This window comes from Anas platyrhynchos, chromosome 16 (assembly GCF_047663525.1).
Source record: "Anas platyrhynchos isolate ZD024472 breed Pekin duck chromosome 16, IASCAAS_PekinDuck_T2T, whole genome shotgun sequence".
Classification (NCBI taxonomy): Eukaryota; Metazoa; Chordata; class Aves; order Anseriformes; family Anatidae; genus Anas; species Anas platyrhynchos.
In genome coordinates this window covers 2,851,527-2,876,183 of record NC_092602.1, presented here as the reverse complement: position 1 = coordinate 2,876,183, position 24,657 = coordinate 2,851,527, and the positions used below count along the sequence as shown (strand labels likewise).

The following is a 24,657-nucleotide window of genomic DNA, read 5'->3' as shown; positions in this document are numbered from 1 at the left end:
TAGACCCTGAAGGCCTGCAGAGGTACACCTGAGAAGTCCTCGAGCCCCAGCAGATGGCAGAACTGCAGCTTTCATTTAAGGGCATATTGGTAGGAGAGTCAGGAAGGAAAAGAAATCAACATGAGAATTTTTTCCCTGGAAACATCACTCTGGATACATTTTTTCCTGAATGTTAACATCACTGAAAGGTTGAGGTTGGCTGGGACCTCTGGAGTTCACCTGCTCCAACCCCTTCCGTGTGAGCCAGGCCACCTAGAGCTGTGTGCCCAGGATCACATCCAGACAGCTTTTGAGTATCTCCAAGGATGGAGCCTCCAGAACCCTTCTGGGCAGCCTGTTCCAGTGCTCCATCAGTTCACAACTCTGATTCCATGTGGTAAATGGGATGCAGAGAAAAACGCAGGTGGCTCGTGGCTCTGACAGCTCTAGGTATTGCATCTTTCCTGCTCCAGTTAGTGTAATTTCAGCTACAAGCCACTTACTATCATCCAGCACGTTTATTACTTCCAAATCAAGAACGACCAACTAAAGAGGATTTTTTTTTCCCTGTAAGGGTAGTACAGCAACCATGCATGTCAATAACATGAAAACACTTCACAGTTAGAGCAGTTCATCACCTCACATGAAATACATCAATCAGCCTGTACTAAGAACATACTACTGCAAAATAAATGATACCCCTGATCCTAGTCTTTGGGAAGGAAAAAAGATGCAAGGTGAAGGAATTTGGGGCTACTGCTTCCACGAGGTAATTGAAGACTTCTGCAGTTTAGGAGCTGCTGGGTCCCCAAAGCTGATTTATTGGATAGGTGGAACAACTCAGGGTCAACTTGTGTGATAATTCAGGTTCATTGCCCGTTCCAGGGGTGAACAAGCTGAAGCTCCAACAAGTGCAATGACTTATCCATGGCCACAGGGCTGAGTGGTGGCAGAAGACAGGCCACAAGCAGCCAGCTAGCAGCAGGACACTGAGGAGCCCTCGCCATTTGTTTACACCACACACCTCCCAGCATAAATCACTCAATGTACACACAGACTGACAGATGCAACGAGGTATTTTAATGGAATCATCAACATCATTCTAAATACAACCTGTTACCAGAGATTCACAGCTCAAGCAAGAAGAGTAACTGAGCTCTCTAGACATGTAGGAAAGGTAAAAAGGTAAAATCCTTCATTTTAAGAAGAAATAAAATGAAACACCATCAATGCTATTGTTCTTCAAGTGTCTGTTTTTAATATAACCCCACAGCAGCCTCTTCCTACAAATTTTATTTCCTCAGTGAAAATTTCACACTGGAGTGCAATCAATTTCATTTTTTTCTTTGCTCTTTGGGCTTCAGTCTCATCACACCTTCCCCGACCTCTCAACTCTGTTCCCATTAAATGTCAACGTTAACAGCCTCTAGACTTCCTCAGTAGCAGTCCCAATATAATTGAGAGAAGCTAGAAAAGACCAATAAATGCCTGTAGCCAATGCTCGAAAAAAAACAAAAACAAGTGTCCCAGACCTGACAAAAACTCAACAGAAAGCTTAATGAGCATAAATGTAGTTTCAATGTTGTCCTTACAGAAAAGATGGAAGGGGTGCGAACTGAAGTCTTCTGAGAAAACCTCTGGTTCTGCAGATCATACACTGAATTCCCCACTTATGTTTCTAAACCAGGTAGCTACTCATTTAACAAACAATTAGTACCTTCAACTGACAGATGCAAACTCCTGACTTATGAACTAAGCATTAGGACCTTCAAGACACACGTATCTCTAGTAACTAGACTGAAAATACTGTTTTGTTTTTATGACACAGTTCTCAGTATTTTTTACAATATAGTTCTCAATAATAAAGCACTGAAATCCACCAGAAAGCCACGAGGACCAGGAAAAAAGTTAAAATTAACCAGAGACCAAGCCACACACAGACAGCCTTTTACCGTAAAGCCCTTGGAAGTCAAGTTCCCTACTCCTACCTAAAGTAGAGCGTAAGCCAATTTCCACGCGTGGCTCAGGGATGGGAAATGATAATGCCATGGGTACTGTCCCTTCGTGGAGAAACAATGTGGAAGCATGGAGCTAGGGACACAGCCAAGCCCCAGGGACACCCTAACATCTCCAGCAGTTCATTTGCTCCCAGAGGGAGGATCCAGACCACAGCCCCTCTACCAGTGAGAGGATGCAGGCCTGACAGAGGAGTCACCTGCTGGCAACACAGATCTTGGCCACTCGGCTGCTGAGCATTCTTCAGTCACACTGCATCCCAAAATAGTCTCAACTCACCTGAGGAACACTGAATATTGAGACTGCAAAGAAACAAACACGAAGAGGTGCGTTCCAGGGACGCTGGACACTATGTGCAAGATTAGACAAAAAAAGAGAGAGAACTGACAAGGTAGGAAAAAACAGAAAGATTGGCACAGAAGCTACAAGGGAAAAGAAAATCTCCTGTTCTAATATTAACAAGACTGTGTACAGAGACAAACTGAAGACACGAGTACTAGAAGTAGGAGGAAAGAGACGAGCAGGAAACACTTCCCATGAGCATTGTATATTGTGAAAACGAGCTCTGAGAGCAGATAAACTTGGATGGCACATGCCATTAATTTCCACAGCTTCGATGCAAGCACGACTCAGAAATAAACTGTGAGGAGGATGAACGCTCATTGTGACCACTTGCTAACAAATACACCCACGTTGGAAGCTTCCCAATTATGGAGACTTGTAAAGAGGAAGAGAGACCTCCAGAGGTGTGTGTAATCCGTAAGACAACAATGAAGGCCAAGGGGACTGCTTTGATATCATCCACATCAACACACCCTGCGTGTCTCACTTCAGCTACGCTGGTATTTTGCTGGACGGACCGACAGGTCTGTTGACATGTATATGGTCACATCACCGTGTCTATGGTCACATCTGCTCACCTGTGTCTGCATCTTTCAGCTCTCACAGCAAAATTTTTTCCACGCAGCCTCCAACAGAGACACCTCTGAAGGGAGTCATCAATTCTCTCCTCCACAGCTGCTTTCTACTGTCTACATCAACTCAGGTACTGCTGCACAACCCTGCATGTTCCATGGGTTAGCGCGAGACAGGAGATAACATCTCTCCCCTTGGCAGCATTCCCAAACCCAGACACATTCTCTCTCTGTTTCTGTTCCTCTCTCTCTCTCAAAGAATAAAAAAAAAAAAAAAGAAAAAAAAAAGGAAAAGGAATGCAACACAGAATACAATACCACAAATTTAATTTCATCCTTAACGCTAAAAAAGCACTGGAGCGATATCGGAAGAAAGGGTTTAAGGGCAGGAAAAAAATGCTAAAGTCAGAGGAATAAGATATTGTTAATTTTTGGTTGAAAGACACACAAAAAAAAGCAGCACCTGCTGAACATTATCTAAAGCTACTGCTAGATTGCACAGATGTGACACCTACTGTGTGGCCTCAGGGATGAGTCAATAAAGAGAAACCTTCCTCAGAGGTGACTGGTTTCAAACCAGCCTGTTGATACCAGTTCCATTTGATCCCTGTTTGGTGAGGCTGAACCCCAACTGCAGCAGACGCCGCTGAACCGGCACCCGTTGTCTAAGAAAGAGGCTAACGAGCAACTGAACATGGAACCAGCCACTGTGATCTTTCTTATTGCAGCTCTTGATGATTAATGAGCATTTCTTCCTTCCCAAAACACCCCTAGCTTATGAAGTAAAACCAGCATTGGGCAGGAATCTTATTCAGGAGACTCAGAAATGCCCTCAGCTGGTTTACAGTTAGAAATTATTCCACTGCTCCTAAGGTACACTCAAATATTTAGATGTTATCATCCCTAGTAAATCAAGGAGGTAAAATTAACAGTAAAAAAGCTTTTCTTAAGAGTTAAAAGAAAGATACTATCTCATTATCTTCTGAATTTTATAAAACAAGTATTATTAAACATTACAAACTTGTTAGAAGATTTCAGGACCCTGTAAATTCCTGCTGTATCTTCAAGAATGGAATCATCCTTCCAAGAATAATAAAGCAGAATATGAATTTATCAAGAAAGCTACAGGGCAAATGGACCACAAACTCCAAGCCAAAACCATGGTGCATCCATTTCCAGTAGTAACTGAACAGGTATTTTGCTCTGTGATATACATACATACATATTTTCCTGTGATTCTACAGCAACTTTGTCTGGAAAACCAAAAAATATGTAAACAAATTTTAAAAAATAATAATCAAAAGTGACAAAAGACATGTCCTTACGGGAAACAATGCCAAGAAACCAGATATAATTTCTCTGACCTCAAAAGAATAATGATTGGGTCACAGTAGTGCCCACAACCAAGTATATCAAGGAAACATCATGCTTACATTTTTAGAGTAAAAAATTAATGATTTTTGTCCCCAGTAATACAAGTAATCCAGCAATTCTCAATCTTACGTAATTTGATAATAATCAGGTAGAGCACTGCAGAGGAACAGAACTAAAATCCAACATTATGCTGTCACCTTCCATCTGAAAGTAGCCACTCGAGGCAAAAACTCTCTCTGATGCTCTCCGCTGATCTCCATCGCTTGGTCCCTAAAGGTTCCAGGCACAGAGCTTCCATTAATGTCAGTGGAAGCTCCTGAAATGGAAAAAGCGAACAGCAACCGAAAATAGCCAGGCAGCTATGCAGCCCTAGCACGACTCCCTGCAAAAAAATTTACCAGTCAGATTTTAATAGCCTGTCATTCTCCTTGATAGAAAGCCTCTGTGCTACCTTCTGGCCCCATTACACAATAATTCATCAAATACTGACTGGCACGGCGGAGGTGACCTAGGACCACACGCTCGTAACAGGCAGAATCTTATTGATAACCACAGATACAGTATTTGAAACGCTCTGAGTGCTTGCTAACCACAGCATAGAGTCTAGCACAGTCCAGCCCTTTCCAGCTACTTTCCTTCCCCCGAAAAGCGTTCATACAAGAGAAGTCATTATTTCTGTATTTGACTGCAAACCAGAACTTTAGAGCACTCTAATGTTACCGCAATAATCATCACAGAACAATGAGAATATTTGGTTAGACCGTGGCTCATTTTTCATCTCTCAAGACACGGCATCTTTCCACGCACAAGGCCCCACAGTGTGTTACAGTAAAGAACGTACAAAATAAAACAAAAACTACTTACTCGGTGGGGGACGGCTAACTGCAGGGTGAGACACAGCTCTCCTAAGTGTGCAGCAACACTAGGGAGAAGTTTGGAGAGGAGGCAGAAAGGAACACCGTGCCCAGTTGATAGCAAGTGACCTCACCTGGATTTTGATCATGGGAAAGCCTAAAAGCTTTAAAGCTCAAAAGTTGCCTACAAGACCTAGTGGCAGTACATTGGTCAAGTCTTGGAAATCAAAAATGCACGGTGACTTCTGTCCGTTACTTTATGGACCATATTGGCCTATTACTTGAATTGCTCCTGTGAGATTTAAAGAACAGCCAAAGCACTCAGAATGGCCTGGCTACTTGACGATTCCCCCCAGAGACAGCTCTCCCAACTACCAGTTCACTCACACTACATCACATCCTTCCCTGTACTCACATTAACGCTGCGGATTTGGAAAGCCTGCAGTAAAAGACACCCAAACCAAGCTTACCCACGGTCAAGCTGACAGCAGTATCGGTAACAACCCAGAACCAGCCAAATTCACCTTTTCCAGGCACAATTACACACTTACTTCACAATGTTAGCAACAGAGAAACACTGCAAGACAGATTTCCCACAAGAGACTACAAGCTGGCCTGCTTTCGCAGGCCCTGATTTTGCATGCGCAAACACTCTTGAATTTCAGGTACAAGCGCCTACACCAAGCATAAACACACACACACACAAGAAAAGGTCACTTTTTTGGAAGAGAGGTATCAGAGGAAATTGAGAAAAAAGCAAACAAGCTTAGCATATTCCCAGCTACTGCAAGATCTTGTTTGTAGAGGACAACAGGGAAGGAGGAGAGAGACAATATCCCTGTCAGACCCCCAGCACTTACAATCAAAACGACACAGTCAGCAAGACTAGAAGACTCAAAAGAGCACCTGGATTGAAAAAAGGATCATTTTTTCATTTTGTGTATGCTTAATTTTGAGCTTAGCTTTAGGAAGCATCAGTGAAGTTTAGAAGTACACAAGAGGAACGAACGTGATGTTCAGAGAACCAAGATGGGAAGGGAATTCCATGCATAAAGCAACAGTTAGGGAAAAAATATATATATAAAAGAAGCACAAGGATAAAAGTGAGAGATGGTTGAGATGGTTTACAGAGCATGAAGAATGGAGTGGCAGGTGAAGGGCATGAAGGGGAGAGAGAACAGGTTCCAGTGAAGCTATGCAGTGATGTAAGACGAGAAAAATATTTACACTCAAAGCAAAAAGCCGGGCACTAAAGATAGTCAAAAACCAGGTAGCACATTTTCATTGACTTAGTGAGCAGTACATTGCAAGCAGGCTGCAGGGGAGCAATCAGGAGGTAATTGAAGAAGTGGCTGCATGCAAGCCAGAGACAAGAGCCTACAGAAATCCTGAGTGGAAGAAATCTGGAGGGATGCTGCTCAGTCCATCCCTGCCACAGCGATGCCAGACACCTGAACATTTTCTCCATAACCAACACCACATTGGACTCCAAATGCTCCCACTCTGCACATCCTCAGTGCAAACCACCACTGAACACACACACACTGTACAGAAGAACGCTAACAGCACAAACAATGCTGGACAAGCTCTAGATTTGATTGTGATTGATAAAATGTTGTGTCCCTGCTGAGACAATAGCTGCACACAGAGATTATGGTTTCCTCTTCAAGACCCTCACAGCTTACACAGGAAAAGAGAAAAATTCGCTCTACAAAGAGCTTCCCTTCTGTCTGGCAGGTAGGTCTGGTATGCAGCGTCCGCTACATCACAGTGAGATGTGTTACTTTGACCAAATTTCACCCACGTTAACACACAACCATATGAAAGGTTCAATTGTTTCTGATAAACACACACAGTGCCAACACCCAAGGGCCACAGCATTCTTCACTAATATCTTGTCCTTATGCACAAAGACATCTCCCCTCCTGGAGAAAAACAACTGGATTTCTACAGGAATAAAAAATAAAAATCATTCACTGTCTTGAGTAGTTACTGTAGCTTCCTCCCCGCTCTTGAGCCTTCAATTGCTCTCACACCTTGAGCACACATCTGGCCATAAACCCCAACAAGTCATGAAGGGGTGACAACTGACAATTAAATTCTGACATCGGTTTAGATTGTACTAATGGAAAAGGCTGGGTTCCTAGTTAAATTATCACTTTACTGCAGACTTTACCAGTTGATCATCCTTAACTCACCAGTGGGAACTGGTAAAGTGGGAAGTGAGAGCTGGTAACGGTGCACCACTTGCTTGGAGAGGTCCTATGGGGCCATGAGGAGTGCAGCTTGGGTCCTACACAGGACACTGGACGCAGCATCCCTCTGAATCTCAGCTCACTTCCTCCACCCCATACTTAGGAAGGACTCCTAAAGCACTGCCAGATGCACTTTGACCCAGGACGACTCGCTACGCTGATAATACCTGGCTCATTTTCTCCTTGATACCACAGCTGTGATTTGTGCCTTTTGGTGCTTTCCAGGGTTAGAAGCACAGGTAGAAATTAACTGGTTTAAACTTAATCCCGAAAAGATGAAGGCGGTGATGCAGAGGGAAATACCCTGAGGCCCCGGTGAGCACTATAATTATGCCTTCTGTAAGAATAACTCCCATTCTTGTGCAAGTGCTTTGTAGTTTCAGGGATTTACTGGATCTACTGCTGATCCTAGATTCTCAAAGAAACCTTCCATCTCCCACCAGCCTATGATCTTACTCCCCCATGTGTCTTGTTACAGTCTTCTCTACCGACTTCATCCTTTACCCTGTGATGATATAATAGCATCGCTAGGACCACCCCCAAAAATGACTTGAAAATGAGAGCACAGCGGGAGATTTGATGCAAAAAGGCCCTTCACCGACACGTTCTCCATTCGCAGTCCAACTGAGCACTAGCTGAATCACTCCACACACTTTCTGAGGCCGGACCTGTCATTAGAAGGTATTTGCCTTGCGGCCGAGTTGAGGCTGGTTCAGAGGTTATCAGGCTCAGCTGGAAGTGGGGGACACGCTGCTTTTACAGGCACCCATCACCAGAAGCCGAGCACTACCAGCGGTTACTAAGTGCATACAAAACACATTCAAACATTAACTAGTGCGATACTCTCACAAACCAGAGGGAAGAGGTCACAGGAACTGACCTGTTTTACAAGGCTATGCTCAATTTGCTGACCTGGAACAGCTTTTAACTAGGCATTTCCATGCTCTTAAAACAAACGGGGAAATATTATCCTTTCACATAAGTAAGAGATTTGTGGAAAAGGTTTCTGACAAAATACACCAGAACAAAACCCTGGAATCCGTGAGGTGCTTAAGGAGAAATTATTCATGTATGCCTTTCAAACGTGGCACGGAGCCTAAAATGGCTGAGGTATTGGCATTTCTGTTCTTTGGGCTTTCCTAGGAAAACAGAAACTACAGTCAAAAAACACAGTTGGAACCACTTCGCTCCAGCCACCATGTTACAGTTGTGTCCCGTGCAGGCTCCCACAACTTGCTGGGTTCCAACTGCTGAGCATGACTGAACTAACAGACAGAAAGTCTTATTCGTAGGAGGCTGCTCACAAGGGAACGAAGATAAATACAAAGATGCAGTAACGGGATCTAAGCAAACAGCACAGGCACACTCAAACACCTAGTTCAAACAGTAACAGCACATTCTGACCTGCTTCAAGGGAAGACCTAATTCCTTTAATGGATTAACTCCTACACCCTCCAAGTCATTCTGCCTGTCACATCCCAGGCAGATTCTTGCCAAATGCTTACCAAACATGCAAATTTGTGGCTTTTGGTTGATGCTAATAATGCTCCTTAGTTAGCAGAAACATTATCAGTGTCTTCTCATGACCTGCATTCTATCTGCCTCCAAAATTAAAAAAATATATATAATAATCTTATCCCCACAGAGTAATTCTAGAAGCTGAAGAACTACCAACCAGTCCTTCTGTCATGTAAAAAGGCTATCCATATTTATTTCCCTGGGAAAATCCGCTAGACAGAGGCAATGTATTATACCATTATAAAGAAACTTGCAGTCCCGTAATACTCAAAGAGAGCAAAGCCTGATATCATTGGAAATGAAGAGCGTTACAGATTGCACCATCCTTAATCCATTTTAGGCAGCAGAATAAAGGCCTAAAGCCACCAGCCTTCAAAGCAGCAACTATTTGGTTGCTTTGCAAGAAGAGGCTGAATCATGCAATGCAGCCACTGAGGTGGGCAGCAGTGTACAAACAAAGCACGGCTGGGCTCCTGGAAGATGCCTGGGCTCCTGGAAGATGGACTCAGCACGACCTCCATCAGACAGAAGTCTTGAAGAGTTACAACAATAAAATAAAGTTGTTTCACCACAAAGCAACCTTGAGGGAGCACAGCATCTGCTCTTCCATGTACCGGAATCTCCACCAGGCTCTATCAAGGACTCAATCCACCTCAGACCACAGACAGAGGTAAAGAAGTAGGTTCCTGAACCGCAGGTGAAACTTGCCAGAAGAGTGCCAGAGGCTTGACATCTCTGGTCACTGAATACATTTAACACCGGTTTTACCTCAGAATAAGAAAAACAGAAAAGTACCCGTCCAAGAAGACAAATAACAGTAACAAAAGACCCCGATGAGAAGAGGTGGACTGACAGCCCCAGGGACCCAAGTCCTCTCTCTGCTGGTAAATCAAGCACATTCAGCTCCTTGCCTTTCCTTTGCCCAGGAAATACAGAGGTCAGCATGGGGTTCAGATGTGAAGAATTGTTTTACAGACAACTGTTAGTCAAGCACAATTCCAGTGATTCCAAAACCAGTTAACAAACGATACCTGAAGGAATGAAGAACGTATAGCCTTGCTTCAGCTCAATTCTTTGGCATCTTTCCACCCTGTCTCCCAGAAAGATATCACTTTGCTTTCCTGAGAGCACCCATTCTTCATAAAGTTCTAGATTCTGCAGAGTAGGCGGAATCAGCCAGAAGATCTAAAAATAAAGCAACGATTTAACTATTACCAACAATCAACAAAAACACGCAACTGAAAAATTCCGAGGAGTTTATCGTGTGTTAGGGGAATGAATGCATAGCACCCAGCCTGCTTTCTGCATAAAAAACGTGATTTCCAGGTACTGTACATAGAAATCCAGAGCAGACAGCAGCAGCAATTAGTACAGGGGCTGGAAACGTCAAGGTAACTGTCAGTTGTCATCTCTCTTCCGTGAAGCATCTTATTCAAAAGCTGCCTGCACAGTTTACGTTCAGTTCAAAACAACGTGTTGGCATAGCACAACTTCACTGTACACAGATGACCAGTGCCTGTACCACAAAGATGTTCAATCTGCTGTATTTCCTTCACTGCCCACCATATGCTGTCTACACTAGAATGAGGAAAAAGCAACCTAAAATAGCAAAGATGTGAACGTAGCCACACACATTGTATATTCTATCATTTCTGTATTCTGCAATATTTCAGGCCGGGTGTGCACACTAAAGGAACACAGAATCTCTAATAGGAAACTGAAAAGCTCTAGCTACAGAAGGAGACTTATGAGGGCACTCTGACCCAACAAGGGTACACACAGCCATGTACTCACTGCAAGACGCCTCTAAACCATTCAGCAATAACAAGCATAAAACCACCAAGGAATAACACATGAGATATTTCAAATAAAGCACTTGCTTGTTTCATAAAGGTGAATGGTGTCCTTCTAGTTCAGCACACTCCATGTACATCAACAAAGGTAAACGAAATAGACTGCTAACTGACTAGCCAAAAAAAAAAAAAAAGTGAAAAATGAAAGAAAGCAACCCCATCCCTCCACAACAGGCACAGAGGATTAACAATAGATTTCAGACAAGGTTCACCTACCTTCCCCCCACGGAAAACGTGATACCACACTGAAGTGCCACCAAAATCAATATGAAAATCAGTGAAGCATCCTTTCACACTCATCAAACAGTACCTGAAAACAGAGCAAAGGACAAAAATGAATCAGTCTGAAACAGTATTTTTCATGCCTTAATTTGCAGAGGTAACATGTGTGATACTGTTTCCATCCACTCAAGTTTTTGCATTTATAGTACAGTGCTTTTTTTGTCTCAAAGTAACTATAATTAGGTTTCTGCTGAAAAACGTGCATCTTGAAGTTTGAGTCTGCTGCTCATACAACTAGAAAGAAAGCTTTCAGAGTTAAGGAATGGAAAAATAATAAGTTATGTTGTTCAGAAATATTTCTGATGCCACTGCCTATCCCTGGGGTGATCTCTTTAATGCTCTCCTTTGCCCTGAGACACAACCTTCAGCAAAAGTTGTACACAAATAGCTTCAAAGAGCAAAGTTTTGAAAAATCTAATTTGCTTATAAATCCTCCCACACGTTTAATTACCTACTTGCCACTAATGCCATTTCCGCAAGGACCTGGGGACAGAAACCTCATTTGGCAGATTAACTCCTTTTTGTTCACATTTCTAGGCATTTCTGCATCAAAAGGCATAAAGGAACCAGCTGGCAGCAGCGCTGAGTATTATCAAATCCTCTATTTTTTTATGCCGTCTTGATTCAGGTTTTCAGAGCGGTTTAAAGTCGACATCACTGGCAAGATACACACGAGCGCTCATCTCGCTGCACGAATCTCAAGCCTCCAGCCACCATCTGTAACTAATGGCCGAAACACAGCCGCCCTTCTCACTATAGGCACCTTTGCAAACGCAGGAAACACACACCACTTAACCCACTAACCTCTTTTCCTTGTTCCGGTCTCCGTTTCATGGCTTTTTTTTTTTATTATTGTTATTATTATTAGGCTGTTGGTTGTTTTTTGTTGGTTTTTTTTTTTTTGGTTACGGAAACAGTACCAGAAGGGGAGTTGGAGGAAAAAAATAAAAAGGAGAAAGAAAACAGGTTTCGTTTAACTGTGTCTTTTTCTCATCACAGTCAGGTAGGGAGAATCTCGGCAGTATGCAGGCGGCGTGCAGAAGTCCCTCTAGATGATAGGCTGGAAAGGACCTTACCATGTGTCTGCGGGAGGCTGGCAAATCAGCGCGGCGGTGGGCACATAAGAGCCCGCTGCTAAGCAACCACATCCCGAGCCCAGCTGACGGACCCGTGCGCAATGCTGTCATGAAGACGGTCGATTTGCGGGCTTCGAAAGGTCCTGCGCCTCCGTCTCGCAATTAAAGCCTCTCCTGGCGCAATTACGCCGCTCGCCCCTCGCCCGCTCTGGAATCCGTCCTCCTGCAGGAGCAGGAAGAGAGCTTTTTCCGCCCCTGGGGTATTTCAGATGCTTCAAAAATCACAGCCAGCCAAGAAGCTGTCTAGACTCTCAATATGCTCCATTTCAAAATATGAGTCCTTCCCTCCCAAATACATTTTTTTTATTATTTATTTCTCCTTTTATGTTTTTTTTTCTCTACCAAGATGTTGTTGATTACAAGTCAGACAGAAATTAAAAACAATAAAAGGAGCCCGGAAAGGAAGTTGGTTTTCTTCGAGCCAAGCTGCAAAAAGTCACAGATTGAATAATTGCTAATAAAACAAAAAACAACATGGAAATTCGCAGTCTGCGGGCAGTGCTGAGAACCATTGTTTTTCAGTAAAAATTAAAATCCTGATGGAATCAATTATTGTCAGTTTGCAAAAGGTCAGATGTAAAATTCATCACATTAACAACAATTTTCTAAGCCTGGGCTACCTACCTACAATTGCCCGCTGACACGAGGCGTTCTAAAAGGCGAAAATGGCCTTGCACCAGCCAGATTTTAGTCCTCAACAGCCAATAAAAGAAAGCTGAAGCTGTTGATCTGTTTGTATTCAAAGACAAAATAGTGGGATTTATCCTACCATCAAATCCAAGCGTTTAAAAATTAGTTTCGTGAGAAAACACCATGGCAGAGAGAACGGTGAACACGCAACTTTTTGTTGTTGTTATTTTCTTGAAACTCCTCTAAGTGCAATTTCCACCCCAATAAAGGTGGGCTCAGTGTAAGAGCCACACATGGTGGTTAACAAAAACCTACAAAGCATTTGGAAAGCAAACAGTTTTCCTTTCCATCCGCAAACGAGCCATTCCACGTTTAATTTCTGCTGTTCATCGAACAGGGCTGCTTTTGTCCAGCCCCAAGGAGCTAACGAAGGGCTGGGGAGCCTGAAAAGCGATCTTCCGCCATCCAGCAACGTCCCTCGTTGCCAGAGCCTGGCACAATGCCTTTGCATTGACCTCTACAGCTTCCTCTTCCAATGTACACCGCAGTCACATGGGCCCCGCGCAGCTCCACGCCACGGCTAATCTTACACCGCTCCGCTCTAACCTCAGCGAGCGGTTTCTCATCGCTTAACAGCTGCTAATTCGGGGAACGGCTCAACTTTTCAGGTTTTCCCCCTCACACACGCCCGCCCAAAAAGAAAAAAAAAAAAAGGAAAGAAAAGAAAAAAAAAAAAAAAAAAAAGAGCCATCACACAGCATCCATGTTGAAAGAAATCTGGAAACTACATCCCGCTGCGCGCCTCCAGGTTGCAGCTTCAGCACCCTGGGCCGGAGCAGGTAACGTGGGTGAGAGGAGCACAGCCCCAGGCGGCACTCGGGCAGAGCAGCTTGCCAGATGTACACCCTGAAAGCACAGGCGATGCAAAAGGATGCCCCAACTTTAATTTTCCTCACCACATCCAGCCCCTGCATGCTCCACTTTTATCTCCCTGCATAGCATCAGTTCAGGTTTTAAAATATGCAGCTGCTTGTAATCTCTTGGGGGGTGGGGGGGGAGCTTCCCTTCCCCACTGAAGAGTTTGTTTTATGCTCTCCACCAGCCTGGAATCGTTCAGGTTAACGTCCTGTTATTTTGGAGGAAGGATTTGTGGTGCGAGGGAAAAGGGAGCTTTCCCCCCAAAACCTGGGAGGATTTGTTAGTTAGCGAAACGGTGCGAAGGAACATGGAGTAACCTGCGAGTTCACAGGGAAGAACAACCACAGAGACCCCCCGAAAGAGCTGAGGGGGATGCTGCAAGCGAGGACAAACCGCTGAGCGAACACGGGGAGCAGCTGGGCACGCAGGAACAAGGCAGAGGCAGCGCTCCGGGAGCGAGCGCGGCCACCGCACTCCCAGGCAAACCCACAATGCACTCGCCACACAGAGCTCCGAACCCGCAAGCAAACAGAGAAACAAAGACAGCAGCAGACACGCCGGGATGCGGACGCGCACAGGCGCAGGCACACGCGCAGGCAGGGAAATGCAAAGGCGCAAGGCACATGCACATGAACTCGGGGGAGACGCGTGAGCACACGCGGAGGCAGCATTACCCTGAGCTGAGCTCCTTGTCTCTCGCAAGAGGCACAGCGCACCATACGGCTCTATTCCCTCTGGCATTGCGAGGGCTCCCCTGCCACTGAGCTCAGCCCATAAACCACTCCCAAACCCCAGCAGAGGCTTCTGTTTTTTGTTCGGGCCAATGAGAAAAGTATAGCTCACTCTTCCTTCCTCCCAGGAGCAGCGCCGGCTGGTTGAAATCCCTAAGCCTGAAACCGAATACCGCACACCCATGAGCCAGCTGCAAGTGCCAAAGCGGGGGAGAAGGAGCAGGCCCCGCTCCTAACGGGCCTGACCCCCCCCACCATGAGCAGCAGCAGCAGTGCTCCCACACAGGGGCCCCATAACCGAAAGCCACAAATTACGCCGCCAGACAAAAGAAACCATTGTCACCCGGGAGACACCGCTGCTGGCCGGCCTGCAACGCCCCCAGCCCCACAGGGCCCCCGCTCGGCCTCCTCAGCCTGGGGCTCCCCTCAGCAGGGAAGGCCCAAAGGGCTCCGGCCTCCCCTCACCTCATGGCCGCGGCCTCCCCTCATGGCCCCGGGCTCCCCTCACCTCACGGCCACAGCTTCCCCTCACAGAAGGGGGCCCTGGTGTCCCCTCATGGCGGGCACCCACCTGCAGCCGCTCTCCCCAGGGCCCAGCGAAGCCCCACAGCCCCGTTCCCCCCTCAGAGAGCCGCTCCTCCAGCCTGAGGTGCGAGCAAAGCAGCACCTATCAAGATCAAGTAGTAACTAATCATTAAGCTGGGTGCGTGCGCCAGGCACTTCAAAAAGCACATAAAAGAGCCGGTTCCTGCCCTGAGGGGGGTTACGATCTGAGTCAGCCAGACAAAAACAACACCCCAGATAAGAGCAAGCAGATTTTCTGCCATTCACCTCAGCCTGCACCAGAGATTTTGTGAAGCGGTGGCACCATCCTCATCCCACCCTCACCCCATTCCCAACCAAGGTGTCAGTAATACCCCAAGCCCTGGTGAAATACCAAGCCCTGGAGCGCTCACGATCCCCGCGTGCCTCCCGCCGCATGCGGGGACTTCGCAGGGAAGGAGTTATTTACATTCCAGCCATCAGATTTTGGCACGAGCAGCCCGCAGAGAGGAACAGCAGAACTGCACCCAGCTACCATTTCAGGCTGCCTGCAAACCTCGCCGCTACAGCTCGTGTCCAGCTAATGCTGGGAAGGTTACCTTTGAACTTTAAGATCCGAGAGGCCTCTCTTTTAATTGGAAGCTTACATTTCTGAGGAGGCAGTGGTGGGTGCAAGGAGACGAACCAACCTGCCGATTTGCCGCAGACCTGGCCTGGCTGCCCTGTGAGCACGTGGAGCTGGAGCAGCCTTCTGGTGCCTGTGCAAATGCAACTCATTTCTCCATCTTTGTGACATGGCTGCTCGGCTTCAGCTTCACCACAAGCGATTCTCAACGCCAGCATTTATTTCAGTTATATGCATGACACTGCAAGTCCTCCAAGCTGGACTTGCTCCTTGATCCTCCAAGAGGATCCCAGGCTAATGCATCGACTTGAAGACGTTAAATTCTGTTTACTTTGCTAGCTTAAAAAGTTTGACTGAGAACTTGTGCTTACTGGCCCAATTTTCTTGTCCTTAATTACATCTGTAGAGTAGTTTTCTATCCAAAGCTATTCAAAAATGGCACACAAAGTGCATGTGAGTATCACAAATGCTTAAACCAGTGCCAGGTTGCGCTGCAGGACCTGCAAACTCCCTCAAATCAAAGGGCAATTTCTGTCTCCAGAGGCACACCCTCAGCTTCCAACTAGACCGCAGTTTGAAAAGCATTTTAGCATCTGCTTAAATCCATTCCTGCTCAGTAAAGAGATGAATAGAAAGGAATGGATGAGTGAATAACAGCCTGGCAGAGGAAGAAACAGCTAACACGGAGTATATAGTATCAGAGCAGCACCCTTCTGTGAACAGGTGGATGTTGCATGTAAAATAGCCCATCCTTAATTGAAGGATAACAGCGATACAAAAGACCTATTACAGCAGTGCTTCGGTATTTTAATAGGAAGAATTCTGAAGGCAAAAAGCATGCTGCAGGGGCTGAGGGTTTCATCCTCATTTGCTCCCCAGTGCAAACTTTATCAAGTTTTCAGAAATGCCTGTTACTGTTTCTATAGCTGTGGTGTCCTGGCACAGTTGCTATTTGACTGCAGCTGCTGTGCAAACAGGCTTCCTCATCTCAGCAGCACTGAGCAGCTCTCTGCTCCCCAACATCTCTCTCATGGCCCTGCACCTCGCGCAAGCTGCAGAAGGGCTTTGCCCACGATCCCACTGCTATGATTTTTTCACACTTCTGCACTGCCCTCCGGTTGGCACAAGCATTTATGCAGCCATGTGGTGGTTAGGATGGCCTGAAAACTAACCAATTTTTCTTTATTTCTGAGTCAGTTTGCAGCCAGACCAGTCCCCAGTCCAGTTTACTTTGCAGCTGCACAACGGCATGTTCTAGCGATGAGGATGGGACAATGTGGGCACAGGACTGTTTTTTTTTCAGGGACAATGCCAACTTCTATCAGTTTGAAGTTTGTCACATTGCAGTCTCAGCTGGCCAGCCCCCTGATTTCTCCTGTTGCCTTATTGCTTAAGAGGTAGTACTTTGAAAGTTTTACATATTTTCGACATAAACTCTTGCCCCACTTAATTCAGTCCTCTAAGGCTCTCGTTAGGAAAGTAGTCATTTACTTACAGATAGAAGTATAACCTTATTACCCTGATTTTTTATTTATTTATTTTTAAAGTTAATGGTGCAAGTCCAAGTGAAAGCCAGGGCGGTCTCCAGCGCTTGTAGTGCTCCTAGTAACTGAAGCAGCGCAGCAGATGGAGCGTTCTCTAACTTCACTCCCAGCACGGAACTCGACGTGCAGGAGCCAAGACAGACATTTGTGTCTGGTAATGCCATCTGTGTCTGCAAAACCGCAACGCGCTCGCTGGAGTGCTTTTTGTTTGTAGGGAACACGTTAATGGTGGGTATCGCATACTGCAAACTCCTGGTATTATGAGCACGCTTAAAACAAGAATGAAATAAAACAATCCGATTCCTAAGCAACAACAGTCCGTATTAAAGAATATGAATATCGGCGATTCACAGAAAAAGAATGGGTCACGTGAAGCAAGTGACAGCACTGACATTTAGCTCCATGATTGAACACAATCTCTTTAATAAGGGCTCGTGCCCTGTGGGTACTCCCAGCAATAGTTGGGACTGGTATCCATACAGAAAAGGGTCAATCTGAATTTCCAGGGATGGAGAAAGCTAATCTCTGGAGGAGTTCATATTTAAACTGGGCAAGTTCATGGAAGAGAAATCTCTTGAGTAACTGAGCACACAGAAACCACTTCCACCTCAGAAAGGCCCTGCCTGAGCTGCACACAGTGGAAGTTCAGAAGTCTACTGAAGGGCAGCACCATTTTATACTCACACTGTTCTCACACTTCTCTCAGAGCAGCTACGACAGCGTGCAGCAGCAGGGAGGTTACTGAGCTCCAAGCATCTTTGTTCCGATCCAGGACAACTACTTTCATGTTCCTGGGCTATCAATGTTTGTTTTTAATTTTATCTTTAATGCTTCTTCAAACCAATGAGAGTTTTGTGCCACCAGTGCTGGAAATCATCTCTCTAGCCTTTCTGCTAGATGATGCTAGTAATCGTCATCTAGCATCATCCTCATACACCCTCACTCCAGCTGCATCACCCTTGCCTTTAATCCTCACGCACAGTAACTCCTTTTACCCACAACAAACTGTTTTCACATTTCAAGCACTTAGTCTTTCACTGATTAGCTTCCCTTTACCTATCCCATCTACTAGTTTATCAAGCTGTCAACCTCCACCTTCACTTTGCCAGTTGACAGCAACCTCAATGGCTATGTGTCTGCTTCTTTATCAGCCATCCCTTCCTTTCTACTAGGCCATCCCCCACAAATGGGAAAAGCTCCATGTCAGAATCTGTTGAATTGCTACTTCTCTAAAATCCCTCTTTGAAACCTACCATCTGGCATTTCATGATGCAAGTAGTGAACTGCAAGAATATACTCTGCTTTTTCTGCTAAATTCTGTTAGTCATGTTGTTACCTTATCCTTTAAAGCATTTCTGCCTTGTTTTGTTTACTTGCTGCATTTTTATTTTCAGCATCTGGAGAATGCCTGTACTAGGAAAGGGACAGTTTTCCTTACTTCTTACCTTGTACAGCCCAGGAATCCTGAAGCCCTGAATCTTAGTTTTAGCTTATTATAAACAAAGCATGTTATTTAGTAGACTAACCACTTGGGAAGCAAGTTGCCTGGGTTCTATTTCTGCTCTGACACTGACTGATCGTGTGACCTTAGGCAAGTCACTTAGGACATTTCTAAATGCACGCATGAAATTTGGCACTTCCATCCCTATCTGGTTACCCTAACAAGCAGTTTACTTTTTCAGGATAGAGCAGCTTTGACTTCCACCAAAATCGGTGGTGCTGAGCACATTACAGGACAGGGCTTCCCTCCAGTGCTTGCCACAAAGCCCCTTCTGTTATGGAGACCTGCACCTTCCAGAACATGTATTTTTAGAGTAAGAGACTAAATGCTGCGTATCACTTTGTGACTGCACACTCTTTTGTATATGTTGGTATCAATCTATTTTAGACATTACAGTTTGGAAACAGTTCTAAGCGGTTTGCAAAACACGAGAGGTCGGTTCAACAACAGAGCCTGGGATGCTGCCAGCATTAGGTCTGGCCAATAGAAAATGCGTCTAAACCAGAAACAGCACTGAAGGCAGCTTAGGGCTTCCAGGATTAAATGCTGTTCATTGGCCATACAGGTCAACAGCTATTATATTATTAGCAGCAACCCCTACTTCCCCTACAACCCCTGTGAATGGGGGTGACGAAGCTGGGGGGAGATCCACACCTATTAAAAATGGACTGCAAGGTCATTTTGCAAAACATCTCTCAGCTAATAACTTTTCAGCCATTAGTAATTTAGAACCTGGGAAGGATCTGAACCCAGTCCACAGAGGAAGGACTTTGAATTATATTGTGCGAGTTGTATGGCACATCTGTATCCTGTGAAATGATATCTTTAGGGAGCACTTTTAGAGAATAAAACATAACGGTTCAGTTGGAAGGGACCTTTGTAGATCATCCTGTACATCTGCCTGGCCACCTTAGGGCTAAACAAAAGCTAAAGCATACTATTAAGGGCATTATCCAAAGGCCTCTTGAACACTGACAGACATGGGGCACTAACCACCTCACTAGGAAGCCTGTTGCAGTGTTTGACCACCCCTCACATCAGTATTATTTCAGATCAGAGATAGCCTGCCATTTCAGAACAATTGCTCAAAACTGAGAAATAAAGAGATAAAGGCACTTTTTGAAGGGATTTGCTTAAAAATGCATTAAAACTATAGATTGCTTCTCAATTAAAAATATTTAGACTAAAACGTGTTGAGAACTTTTAAAATTAATACAGAGAAAAAATAGAATATTCTGTTCCTAAAGAACTTCACCACAGGCTTTAAGAACATGATGTATCCATTATAAAGTTCTCAAATACAAAATTGTTCTCCTTCAAAGCTTGGAGCAGTCTATCAGTATTACACAGCTCATGCAGGTCAACCATATCAATCCCCCTTCCTGCTCACTGAAAAAAATAAATAAATCATTATTTCCTCTCCTACCAGCTTTTAAGTTCAAAAGGAATTAAACAAGGAGGTCAAGAGGAAAGTATTTCAAAGACTTAAAAAAAACTTACTTTTTCACTTTGGGGTATTTCATCTCTGAAATAGCATTGGTAGCATCCGTCTGTCTCTCCTTCAAATGCTGTGGCCACATATTATCCACCCAGTCGACTAAGTCCACCTGAAAGTGCCACCAAAATCAAGTGTTAGTCACTGAGCATGTGGTAGGATTTACTCCTGTTGTCTAAACCTCTAACAGCAACAGCAGCAGATCAGCAGCTGGCAGATGCTCACAGACAGTGAGAACCTCACCATTGCAGTGAGAGTCCTTGGGACCCAACTTGTTTGGGAGCAGTACTTCATCCCTGCAACTCAGCCCTGTGCAGCCCAGATTAAGGAGGGCTTTACCACTGATCTAACTGGGTGTTAAGTTTGGCCTCTGGGCACCTGTGAGCATCATAACCTCTTTCAGCATCACCTGTTGTCTGTTTTCAAATACATTTTTGTAGCCAGTATCCTAGAAACTGCATTTGTGAACTTTGAAATATAAACAGAAAAGAGATTGCATTACTCTGATGCCTTACATTTCAAGGAATATTAACCCCATTGTTTTGGACATTCTGATTTGGATAATTACATTATTGCCTACCACGCATCTCCTTCATTGTTCTACCTTGGAATAAAATTCATCAAAGTTCTTGTCCAAGAGCCAAACTTTTAGGAAGGAAAACAGTGAATGCTGAGCAGTGAGAAAGACATTGCCAGCAAGATGAAGAGGAGATGGAAACTGAAGATTGTTCAGGGACACTGCAACAAATCTTCTTTGGATGCCAGAGCACGAACTGCTCGCTCTGTCCATCGCAGCCACAGCAAGGACAAGCCCATGACTCATTCTTTGGTCTGTTTAACGATGGAGCCTGTGCTGGGTATCCATAACACTCCCTTCTGATTATGCAAGTGGATCACGTGCAGGTTTCAAAACGGGAAACTCGAGTGAAGTAGGGAAGTCCAGCCAGGCAGGTGCAGTGCTGCATTTGGCCACAGCGTGGCTGCACATCCTGAACCAGCTCCAAAACTTTAGATGAGCGAATGAATCTCCCTGTGTGGGTCAACAAGGATGCAAGTCCTATCCTAAGTGTTGGTCACAAAGCCGTCCTCTGCCTGTGTGCAGCAAGAACTGAGAGGTCTAATTCAGTCATGGGCAACACCTGACTTAGCATCCTGACTGCTCGGTCTTTTAAAAGGCCCAAAATATCACAAGAATGCTGTTTGTAAGAGCCAGCCCAACAGCTTGTATCCCCAGAGCATTTTCATGATACTGCAGCCAGCGTGGTAAATTCTTGCAGGCTGGAGTTGGCTTTCAGCTATTTGTCCATCTGCACCTGGTACTGCTGATAACAGACAGTACTTTGTGAAGAGGCAAGGGGAGATCGTGCTGCCAGTGGAAGTAGTACCAATTCCATTAATATCACGGCTGTACGTGAAAACAAAATTGATGGGTACTGCCCAGATTCTGAAGTAATTCCCACATCCTGAACTGCAGCCCACAGTCCTTTACACAATAGGGAACATGAATCAAGTATTTCTGCCTTACGTGGGCTGAAAGAGCCCTGCAGCATTCAAGGGATCCACTCCTACCAAGGTAGTATTTGGTTAGTATCTGACTTGGTGTACCGAGCTTCTCACAGCCCCCAGTACCCTCTCTTCTATCGCTCACTTCAGTGCCTAACAGAGATGCAAGATCCAAATATCGCTGCTTTTACAAACCACTGTGCACCCAGGCTATATTAAATAGACATGAAATATTCATTTCCACGCGGTAACAGGTACCTAACTGCATTTTTCAGTCCTGAACACCCAGGAAATTTACACAGATGTTCTAAAAGCTCAGTGAGCATGATGTGCTTGGAAAAACTAGGATCAGCTCAACACCATAAACTCCCCAGAGCACCTCCAAACTGCCTGCTGGTGTCTGAATGACAACAAAAACCTGCCCAAACTTCTAAATATGTGCTTAATATTCAAGTTGTGATATGTGCGTAACAGAACACAAAAGCCTACTTAAGAATTACATCCAGAAATCAGTGATTAGAGCAGCCATCTATTTGTGACTTGTTCAGGCATAAGTGTGGTGTTTGTATTGTTTGCATAGGCAAGAGATGTCCCCAGTGAAAAAAAAAAACTGCTGGTGTAACTAGAACAGCATTTAGAAATGAGAAAAGTGTTTGAAAATAAAGCATCATAGAGCTACAGTTTCAAACCCAGCAGCACCTTGATCATCCAGTACTAGGAACAGATTGAAAGGGAAGGAGCAGCACTCATTCTGCTTTGAGAAGTTGCTTTGTCCTCTGAACAACCAGGACTGATATCCAAATTCTCTGCCAAGTGTCCTGAGAAGACACTTTGAAACCTCCAACGCCAATTCCTCTGCTGCATCACTGTGTACTACTGAGCTGACACTCTCATCCTCACCCACACATGGCCATGTTTTAGTGATAAATGAAATGATCTTATTAATAAAGATCATGGTGTCACTGCCGGTGACTCCATCGGGTAATAAAGTCACAAGAGCCCTCCATCTTTCTAAAATGCACACAAATAAATGTAAAATATAAAGATAGGAATTAAAAAAAAAAAAAGTTCTACTGTTATTTTGGATTAGGCTACCTTTACACATGAACACCAAAAGACAATAGACAGGTATTTAATTTTGCAATTCCCCCTAAATACCTCCAGAAGAACTACGTATCTGTACAAATTGCATGATTAAGAGCTCACCAGGTACCTAATTCATGTAATTTAAGTTCCACTGTCAAGGAGACCGGCTTTCTACTTAGGTAAAAGCGCAATTCTGAATGGGCAAGAGTTGCAGGTGCTTCATCTCACTTTGTCTCAAGTGCTCATCCCACAACTCCACGCTTTATTTCTCACAAAGCAACTGGTGACTGGGAAGAAGCTGAAAACAAACACTGTCCCCACAGGATCCCTTACCACATTGGGGCGCTTGACGATGTTCTCTAGCTTCGTGTGACTGAACTCCAGGCTGATGACATTGTAGAGTTTTTCACGCTGGGCCTCTGGTGTTTCGTAGTACCTCACAAATTGAGACATGCTCATTTCAACACCTTTCTGTGTGTTCACATCCATCACATCCACTATCCGTCGGCTTCCTGCAAACAGACAGAAACACTCCTGAACATTTGTCTTTGCTTCGCTTTCAATGGGTAAATTCTCAACAACTGCAGGGTAACTGCTATTAGAGGACAAGAGACCAGCATCAGACCCTCCACAAGTCCTGAGCGGCTCAAACGGTCAGCAGGGAACTAACCTGGAACTGGGCTGCGTGCCGAGTATGACACTGAGCAAGTCACCTGGTGAGTCTGCTTCGGAGAGGTGGAGAGAGTAGTTCCCTCCTTTACATAGATGGCACGAGCAGAAGTACATTAAAATCTATGAAGAACTGATATAAAATGGTAGCAGGGGGCATGCAAGACAAACGGCTCTCCAAATCATACTCCGCAATTTTCTAAACATCCATATGCCTCTCAAGATGCTTTTGCTCGTGTACAAAAATTATCCATAAAGAGCAAACTACCTTGCATAACTGGATGCTATCAACTGCTGAACACCTCATACAGATTGCCAAATATTCTGGATCCAGTTGGTGGTGGTGGAGTTGAAAGCAGTAAATGCCCTGCATGAGGGAGCCCCCACTTTGGATCTCCAACCAAAAACTACAGGACATCCTTCCAGCTTCTTGAGTGGCAGACAGACAAGCCTCATTAGCACCAGAATGTTGAACAGCAGTTTTAGGCGAGCCTTCAGCTTTACACAGATTAATCCACAATCTTCTCTTCGGCCAACTGGAAGGTTTCACCTCTCCCAGAAATTTAACTAGCAGTTCATTCACGTGTGAGCAAAAGGCAGCCTATGAGAGACGCGCCTCAGTTCCAGGAGAGGATTCCAGCAAACAAACTCCTGACACTTCCAAAAAAAATCACTCCAAACCAATTTTCATTGCTGAAGAAATAACTCTAAATAAATAATGTTAACACAAAATGGGGGAGGGGGGCTACATTATGCCATCAGAGGGAATTATTAACAGTTACAGCACCTGGCCTATTGTGTGCTTGGGAACAGTATTTCAGCAAGAATGATAGCTTGGATTTCATCACTCCATTAACCATCCTTAGCCACTGATAGCAATGACAGTGACAGATGCGATAACGATTCTGGAAAGGAACTCAAGACCATAAAGCTTTGTAATCAAAAAAAATATATATATACAGCGTAAATCTGGAAGAGCCCCACTGGCCTGTCACTCAAACTGTGCTGCAACACTGCTGCAACAGGAGTTGATTCCTCGGTCTGAGCTCAGGACTGTACCTAGTGTTGCCACCTTGAGGCAGGATGGGGAGAAAGTTCTGTTATGTCTGAAAAAGCAGAATCGTTATATTCGGTATTCGTGTGTTTGAAACAAGGCACATTAAATCTAGCTTTTGTTTGTTTGCTTTTTTTTTTTTAACTGCTAGTTTTACTACCTAGGGAGAAGGTCTGT

General features: G+C 44.7%; 1 protein-coding gene across 11 annotated transcripts in view; it reads right to left on the bottom strand.

Moving 5' to 3' along the window:
• Positions 1-24,657, bottom strand: part of KDM2B (lysine demethylase 2B) — a 101,334-nt gene that overhangs the window by 60,037 nt on the left and 16,640 nt on the right. For 5 of the 11 annotated variants that reach the window (XM_027469652.3, XM_027469661.3, XM_027469649.3 and 2 more), the window contains 4 exons: positions 23,091-23,269; positions 20,174-20,280; positions 10,980-11,073; positions 9,942-10,095 (listed from right to left, as the gene is read on the bottom strand). In XM_027469652.3, the coding sequence (XP_027325453.3) occupies positions 9,942-10,095; positions 10,980-11,073; positions 20,174-20,280; positions 23,091-23,269 (534 nt within the window). Of the gene's footprint in view, positions 1-9,941; positions 10,096-10,979; positions 11,074-11,500; positions 11,777-11,849; positions 12,065-12,121; positions 12,354-12,805; positions 12,957-14,403; positions 14,556-15,031; positions 15,050-20,173; positions 20,281-23,090; positions 23,270-24,657 lie in introns of those variants that run through there. The other 6 variants (XM_027469660.3, XM_027469655.3, XM_027469659.3 and 3 more) reach the window with 6 other exon arrangements.